Source organism: Populus alba, chromosome 11 (assembly GCF_005239225.2).
Source record: "Populus alba chromosome 11, ASM523922v2, whole genome shotgun sequence".
NCBI lineage: Eukaryota > Viridiplantae > Streptophyta > Magnoliopsida > Malpighiales > Salicaceae > Populus > Populus alba.
Genome location: NC_133294.1, coordinates 19936184 through 19950643, shown reverse-complemented (window position 1 = coordinate 19950643; position 14460 = coordinate 19936184). Strand labels below are relative to the sequence as shown.

Below are 14460 nucleotides of genomic sequence, written 5' to 3'. Positions count from 1 at the left end.
TCTTTATCTAAAATTTCTTAGTTGTATCTGTTTTTTTTTTAAAATAAATTTAAAAAATAATTAATAAAATATGACTACTTACTTCTTAAACACACTGTAAAAATTTTCATCTAAAAGAATCTGATTTTTTATTTTTCATTTTTTTGTCAATGACATTAGTGTTCAAATGCATCTACGGCAACATGATCTATCAAACCAGGCGAGCATGAAGAAATTACATCATGAAAAGGACGGACCGAGTCATTACTTTCCACAACTGTAATCAATTTACACAATTTCTATCTCGTTTAAAATACAAATAGAGAGACCAAACAGAAAAGGAAAGTGTCTACTGCTACTTTGCATTCAATACTCTGACCCTATCCGTCCATCATTCCATCGCTGGCTTCTGTTATGCTTATACTATCCACTTTTATGCAGGATTCATTGCTTGCTGAGCTTGGCAAATCTGCTTGCCTCTCACTTACACTTTGATTCTGATCATTCTCCTGAACTGCAGATTGATTTTCAGCTTCCTTGATAGGTGAACAAGTCATCTTATTATCATCTGCATTTTGACTTCCGTTGACCTGGTTGCCAGTGACATTTACCAGGCCACTTTCATTCATTATCAATTTTGGTGAACCATTAGAAATCTCCAAAACAGCTACTTGACTTTTCAACTCAGCTTCTTGGTTGGTCAAAGCTGCTTTAACTTCTTGAAAATGCTCACTTGGTTCCTTTACAGAGACATGAGCTCCATCCTTTAGAACTTGGCCATTTGCCACTTCTTGCGACCCAAAAGCTTTTGTATCCTTAATGGTTACAATGCCTTGCTTTGGCGAACTTTCAGCATTAGTTTGTTCAGAAGGCGTACTCAATGACGTGATAGGGGTGGATTGTGTATTCTGAGTTGTCAACGAAGAAGCTTTCATCTGAGGTGGCAGTACAGTGGCTTTGGCCAAACCAGAATTGGTCTGTTCAGATTGCGCATTGAATGATGTGACAGGGGTTGATTGTGTATGCTGAACTGTTGATGAAGAAGCTTTTATCTGAGGGGGTGGTGAAGTAGCTTTGGGCAAACCAGGGAATGGACCACTTGCAGATGGACGTGTGGTAGTGGGTGCAGTTGCCATGCCACTGGAGATAAATCGAGTATTGGGATTGACATCTAAGTGGGTAGAAATACCACCAGTCATGGATGATTTGATTGAAGAACTGCCTGTGGGCATGATATGGACAGCATTCTTTGCCTGAGCAGCCTTTAACAGTGAAGCAGCATCTGATTGGGTAGCAATGCGAGCCCCAGCAGCAACAGCAGCAGCTCTCACAGGATCAGAACTCAGAATAGATTTTTCTGATGCTTTTGCCAACATTACTTGAGATTTTGCTGCAGGTCCCACTGGCCATATTGAAGATGATTTTGTCATCATGGTACGTTGTTGAGATTGATGTTGGGCAGGAGAAGCTTCTGCAGTGAAGGTAGGAGGCACACAATTATTGGGGGTTTTGGTCCCAGCTGCTTCAAGTTAAAAGAATAATTGTAAGAATCTCACACACGCAAGTGCTGAAACCTATGTGAACTACACGCATAGAGAGCAAACTACAAACTACCATTGTGCTTTAAAGGCAGTTGAGCTGTTTATTACATTTAGACAAATTCATAATGCAGACTGTATTTTTAAAGATTGCCATACTAGAACACACCTAAATACATTTTTAAAGATTGCCATACTAGAACACACCTAAATAATTTAAAAACAATATGAGATGGAAAGGATAATTTACCAGAACTTGCAATTAAACTTTTGGCTGCTGGATGAGGATCGAGGGCCATTTTCACTGCATCGCGTGCTGCACGCTGTGTCTCAGAGAGTTGAGGGGCAATGGAAACAGTTCCCACATTCAAGTTCCCATGCCGCTTCCGAATAATGGCCCACCTCTGCTTGTATAAGCTATTGTAATTAGGAGGAGAAAAGCAAAGGGAAAAAAAATTCTATATGGAACACTAACAGTTAAAAAACAAACCAGCAATTCATGGAATCTACATCCACATGAACATAGCAGAACAATAGACAAGGAAAGAACAATGGCCAAAAATGAGAGCAGATCGGAATTTACTAAAAAAATAAAGAAATCCGTTGCCGGGATTTGAACCCGGGAAAAACTGGGAGAACCCAGACATCCTGACCGGACTAGATGACAACGGATTGCTCTCCACGGCAGTAATTAAATAACAATGCTTAATGAAAGTTCAAGGACTGGGTTTACCAATGGAACCAAATCTCGATCATACAGCTAAAAAAATTGCTTGAGGTTCTGTTCAGACAAAGAAGTGCACAGCCAACGTTGAGAAAGGACTCTGGATGAATTCTAATCCTACATGGAGTCCTCATTGTATTTGCGAAAAATCAAGATAGCAAATACTAATCCTACATGCAGTCCTCATTGTATTTGCAAAAAATCAAGATAGCAAAACTAATCAGGATTAGCTATATCCTCCCTTAATTCTCACTCATTCATTTTATTTACATTTTCAACAATATATTTCCTTTTTGATGATATGGTTAACAAATTGCTCCAGTGTTTGTGAAAAAAGAAAAAAAAACTAACTCCAAAGTCATCAGAGAAGTGCACTACAAATGTTGAAATGGAAATTTAGATGCATGCTAATCCTATATGAGGTTCTTATTGTATTTGCAAAAAATCAAGATATCAGAACTAATCAGGTCTAGCCATGTTCTCATTTAATTCTCAGTGATTTTTCTTTACATTTTCAACAATATGTTTCAATGTTTTATAATCTTAAAACATTTTTATGAAGAATACATCTGTGTTTGCGGACAAGCCATGGTTAATAGCACTCGCAACAATATCTAAAGGGATGACCCTCATAGCACTACCAACAAATATATGTGCCATTGCAAATGAATTGTTAACAACTAGATCTCTTAGAGTCCATAATAAGAAAATGATATACAACAACCATTTCCATGAATGATCAAGCCATGACCTAAGTAAAGCAATCTCCAAAGCAATGATTTGACCACGTTATACATAGCAATTGAAACCAAAATATTGCAGGGGTAGAATGGAACATCAAAAGCAAAGAGAGTTTAGATGACTAAGCATCAACCCTATGTGTTTCTTACTGACCTATGAAAGCCTGAAGAATCTAATTACAGTAAGCATGAAAAAGAATGAGAAAATATGATAATTTAATAGCACTTGATGCATGGAAAACAACCTGAGACAGCTGGGAAGCAGTTCTATCACCCTTGAATTCACCTCTTACAATGCTTGCCCAATTCCCCTCGCCCAATTTTTGCACAGCAGCAATCAGTTCCATGTCTTCAGCTTCTGACCAGGGTTTCCTTTTCCTTCTTGGAGGAAATATGCCACTACCTGATCCATTTGCATCATATATTTCAGAAGCAGGACAAGATGTCACTGCAGGCAGAGACAGTTTCTGCACAGAAACTGGAACTCTAATGTTCACCCCCCGCATCACATCAGATTGTGAATTTTCTGATGTAGCTCTAAGCGACCGGCCATTAGGTATGTTTATAGTTAAGGGAGCCTCAACTGTTGTGTTGTTTGGGTGAGTTGAATCACTTGGTAAACCAGATGCTATTAATACCTAACCAAAACAACCATTCTCATCAATAAGGTAACTGGACATAGAAAATGAAGAGGAATCAAATAAAACAAATTATTCAAGCATGTTTTGCCTTCTTGGAATATCTCAAAGAGACGGAGTCCATTAAATGATCAAAACATAAAAAATTTGCACCTCAAGCTCTATCATGTGGCCACAGTAGTTTCCTGGAAACGATCTTGTTTTTACAATGCCCTCACCCCTTTGAACATCATTACATTTGTTTGGAAACTATAATTAACCTGACATGTTTCAACCCTTTATCTGTATGCGAGTAGTTGACAACGGAAAATTTAAAACTAATTTGTCCTTTTTCTTTCTGACACATTCAACTCTTGAAATGAGTTTCTGAACTAGAAATCTTACATAAAATCTTGAAAACTCGAAATTTAAGGAGGAGCCCATTAAATGATTAAAACATAAAAAAGTTGCACCTCAAGCTCTATTATGAGGTCACAGTAGTTTCCTGGAAACCATCTTGTTTTTACAATGCCCTTGCCCCTTTGAACATCATTACATTTGTTTGGAAACTATAATTAACTTGACACGTTTCAACCCTTTATCTGTATGCGAGTAGTTGACAACGGAAAATTTAAAACTAATTCATCCTTTTTCTTTTTGACACATTCAACCCTTGAAATGAGTTTCTGAACTAGAAATCTTACATAAAATCTCCAAAACTCGAAATTTATACAAGGATTAAACAAACAACAACAGATTGTATCACACATAGTATATAGAAACAATCACTATCATAGTGGTGGGATAGAAGCCCACCTTAACACAAGCTGCAGCCTCGGTCGAAGCTTCACTAGTAACACTAGGAAAAGCTTCCAGTTCAGATTCTAAATCACTATCATCATCATCCTGTAAAAAAAAAACATTCAAATCCAAATAAAAGAGGAAGAAAAAAAAAGAGGCGGCATTGAGTTTTTCAGGCAAAGAGGTAGAGCAAACCAGAGGGTAAGCTCCATCATCGAATTTCTCAGGTAAAACGTGTCGATATGCTAAATGTCTCCATAGCATTTGATACTCCCTTGCATTAGAAATTCCAGTGCTGGTCTTTTTAACTAACGCATTCCAATCAATTTTGGCTTCATCAAATTGAGCCACTTCTTGCAGCAACGCTAGGAGTGTCGTTGCTGTATACCTGAATACAAAAAAAAACCCCAATTTTTAATTACCCAAAAATAAAAATTAAATAAAAACAGAAAAGAAAAAGGTTCGTACCTTTGTAAGAGAGTGGAAACATCTTCTTCACTGATTACTCCCTTTTTGTTCTTCTTGGATTTCTCAATCATTATGTGTTGTTATATTTCAATTACATATTAAGGAACTGGAGAGGTTCAATTCCATTAAGCCGAATTTTATTAAAACCCTAATTTAGGGTTTCAGAGAGAAAGAGGATGTCAAAAAAGACTGAACACGTAGATGGGAAAAACGGAGAAAACAAAGAAGGACGAGGGGGAAGGAGGAGGAGAGAGCGAGTCGTTGAGAGCGTGGAGACACGCACTGGACGGGGGGTTTTTTTTGGGGAAAGAGAGAACGGAGAACAGTGGAGAGATAAAAATAGCCGGAGGTTAGGGGCTGAAAGGGCGTTTTGAGGTTCTTAATGACGACAGTGCCCTCGGGAAGTCCACGTCGGTGATTATTCACAATTTCACAGACGTTATTAAAGATTCAGAGCCCGTATTTATGTCAAAGTGCCTTTCTTTTTCTTTTTCTTTTTCTTTTTCTTTTTATTTGATTGTTTGTATCTTTATTTTTGTCTCAATTGGTGTCTTATTTAGTTTATAGATTCGTACTACATAACTGGTGGATCAAAAATTTTGCAAATCTATAAAAAGAAAATATATTTAGTTTTTATGAAATTATTTGACAATATTATTAAGCTTGTTGATACAATTATTTTAAATTTTATTTTTCAAGATAATTTTTTTTATTAAAATATATTTTTTTTATTTTAGCAAACTCGATATTTTTAATTAGAATCATGAATTCTCTTTAAAAAAAGTTATAATTGTTGAAGTAAATTAAAAAATATTAAAATAATATATCCATATTTTATATATGATTGAAAGTTTAAAAAACCATAAATATGATAAAATCATATTAAAATTATGTTTAAAAATTTTAGGAATAAAAAAAATATTTTGAATCAAATTTTCAAATTTTCATATTAGATGCATAATGATTAAAAAATATTAAAATTCAAATAAAAAATATAATTTTTAAGAACCATGTCAAAACCAAAAATTAAAGTGAATCTTGAATTTTTTTTTTTCAAATAAGCGAAAAAAACAAAGGAAATAGTCAAGCCCAACCTCTGACCTAATATTTATTTTTCATTAAAGAAATTGATGATATGTCATAATTATATTATAATTAATGCGCATCAGGTTTTCATTGTAGACCCATTGCACTATGGATTATGACAATATAATGATTAATTTGCCCTTCCCAAACAAAATCATTTGAGGATCTATTGGGGTAATATAATCTTTTCACAAGTTTTATTAGTTATTATTAGATTAATCGGGACATTTAGATCTTTTTATGTTTTTAATGGCTAAATATATCTCAAAAGAAAAAAAAAATACTATTCAAGTGATGAGGGCTTTTTTTGTATTTTTATTTTTTAAAAGCACAATAAAATAACTCATTTATCCTTAGAAGCAAAAATACTTTAATTGATGTCAAAGGGCTTTTCATATTCTCACTATTTTTTCAGTTATAATCAAGTTAATTAATGAACAATTTGATATTTTAATAAATATAAAATGTAATTTTAAAAAATGGATAGCACATACAAAAGGCGTCGAGTGGAAGATGCCTGCGCTTTTTTGGGTGGCGCGTGTGGTATCTTCTGGAGACCGAACACCAACTTTTATGATGATGTTGAAATTGTTTCGGTGGCCCTTTCATCCTAATGTAGCATGTGTAACTTATTGACCTCAAGTTTGACATCGATGAACTATTCTTTTGTTTTCTTCTTTTTATTTTCTCTCATTGATTCTCATGTTTGATCCTCTAAATTTCAAAGCAGCTCTTCAATTTTATTTCATTTAAATTGGTTCATATTCTTCAATTACTATTTGTTTTATTATAAATAATGTATAATGTTAGAAATTATCTTTTAATTTCATCCTCCTTTAATTTTTTTCATTTATTAGTCTTGGTCCTTGTTTTTTTATTGATATTTATTTTATTCAAGATAATTTTTAAAATTATTTTAAAAAAATTCATCCTTCATTTTCTTTCTTCCTTTCAAATTTGATATTCGTTCTTTTTATTACTATTTTTTTACTTTGATAAATTTTTTAAATTGATGATTTTTTTTATTTCATTATTCAATATTAAATTAGTTGGGAATCAAACTTTTTGATTGAGTTTAGGTTTAGGATTTACAGGTTACAAATTTGAGAAGTTAACCCATGTTTAGAAGATTCGTTAGAGTTTGTTTGTTTGTTTTTTCTTTTTTTAAAAAAAAAAACTTATGTTTTTTTAGTTTTCATCCTTCAATATTTATTTAATTAGAGATTGATCCCTATTGTTTTTTATATGCTTTTTTATATGTTTTTTTTTATTGATTTTAAAAATGACTTGGTTTATCTTGAATCTTTTTATTATCATCTTGTATTAAATTTAGTTTTTTACAAGAAATTTTGTTTTTGAATAAAATTAAATTAATTGATTAAATATAAACATGAAATATTTATTTCATGATATCTTATTTGGTTTTTCTTTCTAGTTGATTGCTCTGTTGACACATTTCTAAATATCATCGTATAGCTTTTCATGTTGACTTTAGAACTATTTCAGTGTATTTTTTTTAGTGGCGAGAAGTGTTCACAACAAAATAACAATGAATCTTTGACATACTTTTTTTTCTCTTCAAAAATATAACATTTATAATTTATTTTTTGTAGTTAATTATTTTTTTTTTATTCATTGTGTCAATATTTTTTTAATTATATCATTAAATTAATAAAGTTTATTAAACTGAATTAAGTTAATAAATGGATCTCAGTTTTTTTTTTCCCTTTAAAAACGTTTGCATTGCTTAACCCGACCTCCAGAATAGCAGGACCATAGGACTCCAACCTTACCGATCAAAGTGCCAGCCTCAGTAACTCCATTTTACTTCAAGATAGATGGTTAGCTCAGCAATCAGAAAATGTTTGAAAGATATCTCATTGATTCACACAAATAAATAAATAAACAAATAAACTTGTGACCACTTTCAGTTTCAAAATCGCAAGTTCAGCTTTATTTCCACCTTGTAATCTTTTTACTTTACCACAATGGTTCATGCACAAACCATCATTAACATTCTTCATGCCCCCTTTGACATCTTGCAGCTAACTACAAGCTATTCCCTGCCTGGGGATCTCTCATCAAGGAGACGGCAGAGACTAACAGGATCCTATTCAAACCAAAAAGGTAGAAAATGAAATGTGATAAAGGGGCGGCCAGAGAACAACAGTCTGAAATTTCTAGGGTAATCAACTTTCAGATTCTCACCCGTCCTTGTCCAACCCTGCTGGGACTCCGGAGTCCAGAAGAAGCTGGAATAGTAGATGAATAAATTCAATGCTGTACTTGGTGAGGTTACGGCAATCAAAGGCAGATTCAATGTGAAAATGTTGTTATCACCAGACATCTCTTAGATACCGGCCTTCCATTTGGAGTTTCTTCACCATAGACTCGGTTTTCGATGAGTCCAAGCCTCCCTGAAACACAGAAGCACAAGGATTTCAGATGCACGATGTTCCTCAGTATATACTATATAAACACATGTAACATTGGGGAAGAACACAGTAAATTCAAAAAGAGTGACCAAGTTGAATCGACAACAAAAGTTCTAGACATGAAACAGTTGCACATCATGTGCTTTCCACTTAACAGAGAAAGGGTAAAACCGCACGCATGGGCATGATTTTCTTAGTGCTGTTCTTTGTAAGAGAATTAGCATGAGAAAAAATAGTGCAACAATGAGAACATTAGCACAAGTAACAAGTACCTGCTCTTGAACAATAGTGTGCAAAGTCCGGTGAACATCTCTAGCCATACCCTTGGCATCACCACACACATAAAGATAACCCCTTTGAGAAATTATACTCCATATCTCTGCTGCCTGCAGATGGTATTGAAATTAATCTAATATGTATAAAGCATTTAACTCGTCAACAACCACCTAATTTTGCAGTCTACAATTACTTACTTTATCTACCATCTTATGTTGAGCATATTCCTTCTTTGGCCCCTCCCTTGAGAATGCAACTAATAACTCGGATATCACACCTTGCGCCACAAAATTATTGAGCTCATCCTCATATATGAAATCCTGCAAACAATAGAAATTGGAAATCAGTGGGAACAGATTCATTGAGCATCAATAAATATCAAATTAGGAAATTTGCATAGTCAAGGTCCAAACCATTTGGCGATTTCTGCATCCAAAGAAAAGCAGAGCTGGACCAAGCTGTGTACCATCCTCTTTCGGGGCCATTCTTTCCTGGAGGAATCAACTAATTAATTTTCTTCTGTTCACACCACAAAAAGAAATAAAAAAAACACACATCAGAAAGCAAATCCATCCACAACTGTAGAAATCCTCTGAAAGGTGCCAGTCCAGTACCAGGTCCCACCATAATAATTGGAGTTGAAGGATTGGCTGGTAACTTGAAATTTGATGTTCTGATGAAAATGGGAGCCCAACTACAGTCATGCCTTTTCTCTAGAGGAACTGCATTCTGTTTTATATATATATATATATATATATATATATATATATATATATATATATATATATATAGTTTTTGAGTGTGGGGAGGGGGTCACAGCCAGATGTTAGATTCTCCGAGATGCCGAGCCAAGATGCACAATGCAGAGATGATCTCAAACATTAAGGGTGGTACAGAAAGTGAGAGAGTGTGGTTCTTTGAAATATATTGGAGGTTGTGTCAATACCTTTATCCAAGTTGAACACACCCCTTTGTGAATTCTACCAGTGGGACTTGGACCATATACTAAAGCACAGGTCACATGCACTCTATTGGGAGCATATCTGCAGAATACATATCAGGAAACTATGTTTTTAAAATTCCATCAAGAAGATACAATCACATTTCAAAGAAATAGATCACCTAGGAGAGGATGAGATAGAATAGCAACGAGGCTGTAGGCGAGGAGCCACTGCAGCAAAAAAGATACCAAGGGGAGGTTTGGCAGATGGAAACTCAGCCATTACCTCAAGAAGACTTCTCTGACTAGCTATAACCCATTGAGAGTACTCATCCTGGATTATTTTTTTAAGAAAAAAAAAACATTTTAGACGAACAAGAATATACAGATGACATGTATCAACAAAACAGAACAAACAAATATCAACAAAAAGTATGGATCACCTACGGACCTTTCCTTGCTGTGATGATAAAAACCTGAGTCTCTCTGCCTCACTAGGTTCCCTGGCATGAGCAGCCAAAGCAAGCAAAGCAGCCTGAAAGCATAATTTACAGCCAAGAATAAAGAAAATATATCATTACACAGAAGAACCAGAAAATAAACCTGAACGAACAAACATGTGAAAATATCACCTTTTTAGGAGGGCTCAAGAGATCTGAGGAAAGAAATCAGAGATGAGACTGTTATTAGCACTAGTGTATTAGACCTAATGCAAATAAACAAAATGCTTTTTTAAAAGAATAAAAAAAGGAAGAAAAAAAAAAGGTCGTCAAGCTCCTTTGGAAAAACCATATGGACTCAATAACACTAAGTCAACAAATGCAAACAGACCTTGTTCGCAGAGCAGGTCGTCAAGCTCCTTGCTATCGCAACAATATGTTGTCAGATATTGCTTTTATAATATTAAGTTTCCAAGTGAGGCAGAGGGGGGGGGAGAGAACATGCCCTGCTGGTTTTACCTTATTAAAATGTTCATATTGACGGTTACCAAGGCCAAAAATGCCATAGGAAAGCTGTTGAAGCCAGATTCCCCTTTCATTTCCCTGAAATCAGAACACCATCATTGCAGGATATATATAGTTAGAAATTCTAGTAAAACAAAGCTGAAGACATTAAACCAGCGTTGGCATTGTAATAAAGTCACCAACCTCAGTAAACCACTTATAAAATCTAGCAGAATTATCAGTTGGCTCTCCATCTCCATAACTACAATGTCAGGCTCAAAAACATCCAATGCCAGAGTTTTCAAAAAATCCAAATACATGATCAACATACAAGTATGTGTGATCAAGAATAAAATTTATCTTACGTGGCAACCATGAACAATGCCAAAGTCTCTTTCTTCAATTTTTCTTCATATTGATCATCCTCCACAACATAATCATCCTAATTCAAACCACAAACAACATGAAGACATGCTATAAAATTCTTAAAAAGCCAATTCTCTCAAGCGATGCTGAAACCAATGTCATTTGCAAAAAAATTCCATCCAACTTACCAGGTCAACAACTTTAACAGCTGCTTTCTCATATCTTGCTTTGACCTCTTCAGCTAATGCCTTTGACAATTAGCAGAAATGAATAGAAAACTACATTAAATAAAAGTACAGCAATGCAAAGTAACACATTAAATAAACCAAATCAAAATAAAGATAGAATGCTAAAGCAGGAGGCTATACAAATGATCCTATAGTTTGAGAGTTGTTTATTTCAGATCAAATAATAGATACGTACAAAGACAGAGAAGTATGTCTATCTCTGCGTGAAATCATATAGTACAGTAACTTAGCAAGAGCTGCATGACAGGACTCCCCTACGACAAAACATGAACAATAGGAGTAGCATTCTATTTGGGCACTCTATTCCACCACCGCTTTAGATGAGATGTGAGGCTCCAACATCTCATGGAGCTAAGCCCTGAAGTTTCTCATGGGGTCATTATCAGCTAAGAACCTGGCACATGATCTGCCATGCACAAGAACCAGCTGTTCCACCATTGTCCCGATTGAAATGTCACACATCAGCCAATAAATTAACAGCCCATCTACCATTATTGCATACAGTAAACAGTGAAGCTCTGCTAAAACTATGAAAATGCCACAGTTGGCACCACAAGACAGCCAAGATGCAAGAAACTTGTAAGCACAAATTTGAACGGATCACCAAAATCAATCGATCAAAAACTACAAATAATTCCAATAGATCAAGCTCAGTACCAAATATAAGCTCAAAAATAGTACAGCTACTCTCTAATCCACATCTAAAATTAACTTACTGCTGTTTGAAGCAAATATCAGGACAACATCTCAGCAGGGAGATTAGTAAAATAAAAATCGACTTTAACACAGCTAGTCAAACAAAATGCATAAAAGTGAGACCTGCGAGAAGGATAGCAGAAAAAACAACGAGATTGATTATCGACATTTTCTTTTTTGGTTGTTTTTTAAGAGTAAACGCGATTATTATAGTTTCAAATACTTTCAATTATGATTATGCTGTAGGCCCATTTATTTACCTTAGCAAAACCCTCTGCTGTCCCGGTCTGAGTCCCGTAAAAAATAGTAACCTTAGTTTTCCCAGCCAGAGCCTCGGACTCTTCTTCTTCATCCTTAACTGACAGTGACTTGTGAACCACCAACGGCTTCACGACCTTGCTACGATCTGATGAATCTCTTCCATATAAACACCACCAATCCAAATACAACCGCAAAAGACGTTGTAATTATCACAAACACAGAGTCAGAGACCGAGTCACCAAAAGACACCCCCAGCACTGATTCAACGAACCTAACCAAATTAGAACCACCAGAACTCATCCTTGATTAAGATATGTATGATCGCATTTTCTGTTCTGGTTTTATTTTGATTTGGTTTGGTTTGGTTGTCTTAAAAACGCTGCCAAGATTTTTTTTTGGGGGGGGGGGGGGACACAGAGAAACGGATACACTGTATTTTAACTCGGGAGGAAGAACTAGTTCCATTCTAACTCTATATTTGCTAGAATAAAATACTTAGCTAATTCCACTTGTCTAACTAAAAAGTCCTTTCTTCTTTCAACTTTTCCATGATCTTCCCGTTCATTCCCTCAAGCCATGGCAGTAAAGTATGCATCCAGCATTATATTGCATTACGTCTCTATGAATTATTCTCTCGCAATCTTCATGGAGATAAATAAGAGCAAAACTCCAAGAACTATGCTCCTACTTACTTTGCTTCCATCGGAGAACATCTACTATTATTAAAAGTAGTTTTCTTTTAATTAACACATTTAATTAAAATATTAGTGGAATAGTGTAATTAAAAAAATTGATGAAAAAACATATTTTATACAAATAGTGATTATAAAACATAACTTTTATACTTTTATAGCTTGTCAATATTTAAAATAGCAATATTCAATAAAAAAAAATATTAAATAGACAAGAGAAAGGAGAAAAAAAATTAAAAATTAAAAATTAAAAATTTTAAAAATATATCAAATCTTTGATTATAACATTATCGATATCATCAAAAATAATCTTAACGAAATGAATCTAATAATGCTAAGAAAATTCATCAATAATGATAACTGAGTGAGCCACATTTATTATCCAAAATAAAAGAATTGAAAAACAGAATAAAAAGAGAAAAGGTTGTTATCATTCTAGAGTTCACTAGAAGAAAATGATATTTTTATAATAGCTAAAGAGAGCAAAAAAAAAAAAAAGCTTAACTAAGTAGAGTTACCAGGGAAACTGGCAAAAAAAAAAAACAACAAGTCTCGATATAGCAATTGTCTTGTCAAATATAAAATCATTAGAGGATTCATGATTAATTAAGGCATCAAACGAGATTCCTATGGTAGAATATGAAAATAAGATTACTTAACATATATCTATATATATACTTAATTCTAAGTTGAAGTTGAACACATGCATGAACGAGTTAGCTTAAAATTAGTGGTGGCTGGAAAACTGGTTTGCATAGCTTAAATATAACATTTATAATCATCAAATAGTCATGAAAAATGAGAGCATGCTGTCCAATGTTAGACGACAACATTTTGGGAAGCAGTTTAAAAGCTTGGGAAATATCAAGTTTGTTCTTAAGGATAGGAGTACTCATTTTGTGTCATAAGAGAACTGCAGTTTTGTGAGTAGGAACGAGTTGTTGGAACCTGATCCTTTTTTATCTTTGGCATTTTTTATCATATATTAAAATAAAATAAATTTAATCTAATTAAATGAATTCACAAATTATGGGTTGATTAAGGTGAATCTGATCCTTTTTTTTCCTTTAACCTATCCTAGTTCGATAAAGTCATATCGAGATAATTTTTACACAATTTAATTTAAATCATGTGCTAATCAAATAATCATGTAAGGATTTTTAAAATTTAAACTGTTATATTAAATTTAATAATAATGTTAAAAGAATTTTAACCAGCTAAATATTATTTTTTATGTTCTGAAAAATTTGGGTATAGCTCACAACTAAATAGCTGGCGATTAAAAAATTTTCTTCTAAATTATATTGAAGAAGGTTCCGGTTTAAAATATAAACTAAAATTTAGTTTTAAATCTTAAAAATTTATGATTTTTTTTTTATCGAATTTAAAAGATTTTTTAGATTATGTTCAGTAGAAGGAGAAGGATAACAAGATTTAAAATCACCACCATACCATTTATGAGTGCTGAGTTGGTATATAAAGGAGGTCAACTTAACAAAAACCACCTTATAGTCGAGAGAGTGTAGATATCTAGATATAATAAATTGACATTAATTTCCATTGATTCCATGGTGAAAGGCGAATATAAATATTAATTGTGAAGAACTGGAAAGTTGTCCATTGCTGACTACGAAATCTTTAATTAAGAA

At 33.9% G+C, this 14460-nt stretch overlaps 1 protein-coding gene and 1 pseudogene across 3 annotated transcripts; both read right to left on the bottom strand.

The window, feature by feature from the left end:
• Positions 1-219: 219 nt before the first annotated feature.
• On the bottom strand, positions 220-5281 carry LOC118031542 (uncharacterized). Of its 3 annotated transcripts, none has more exons than XM_035035979.2 (6): positions 4868-5281; positions 4595-4787; positions 4415-4504; positions 3227-3619; positions 1768-1921; positions 220-1501 (listed from the first exon to the last, which is right to left on the bottom strand). In XM_035035979.2, exons 1-6 carry the CDS (start codon positions 4936-4938, stop codon positions 360-362), a joined length of 2043 nt encoding a protein of 680 aa, XP_034891870.1. In that variant the 5' UTR covers positions 4939-5281; the 3' UTR covers positions 220-359. The 3 variants fall into 3 exon arrangements, with proteins under 3 accessions (XP_034891870.1, XP_034891873.1, XP_034891872.1); XM_035035982.2 differs by having other exon boundaries at positions 220-1450; positions 4868-5280; XM_035035981.2 differs by having other exon boundaries at positions 220-1498; positions 4868-5278.
• A 2775-nt stretch (positions 5282-8056) lies between these two features.
• Positions 8057-12963, bottom strand: LOC118031541 (NADPH--cytochrome P450 reductase-like; annotated as a pseudogene).
• Positions 12964-14460: the final 1497 nt, after the last annotated feature.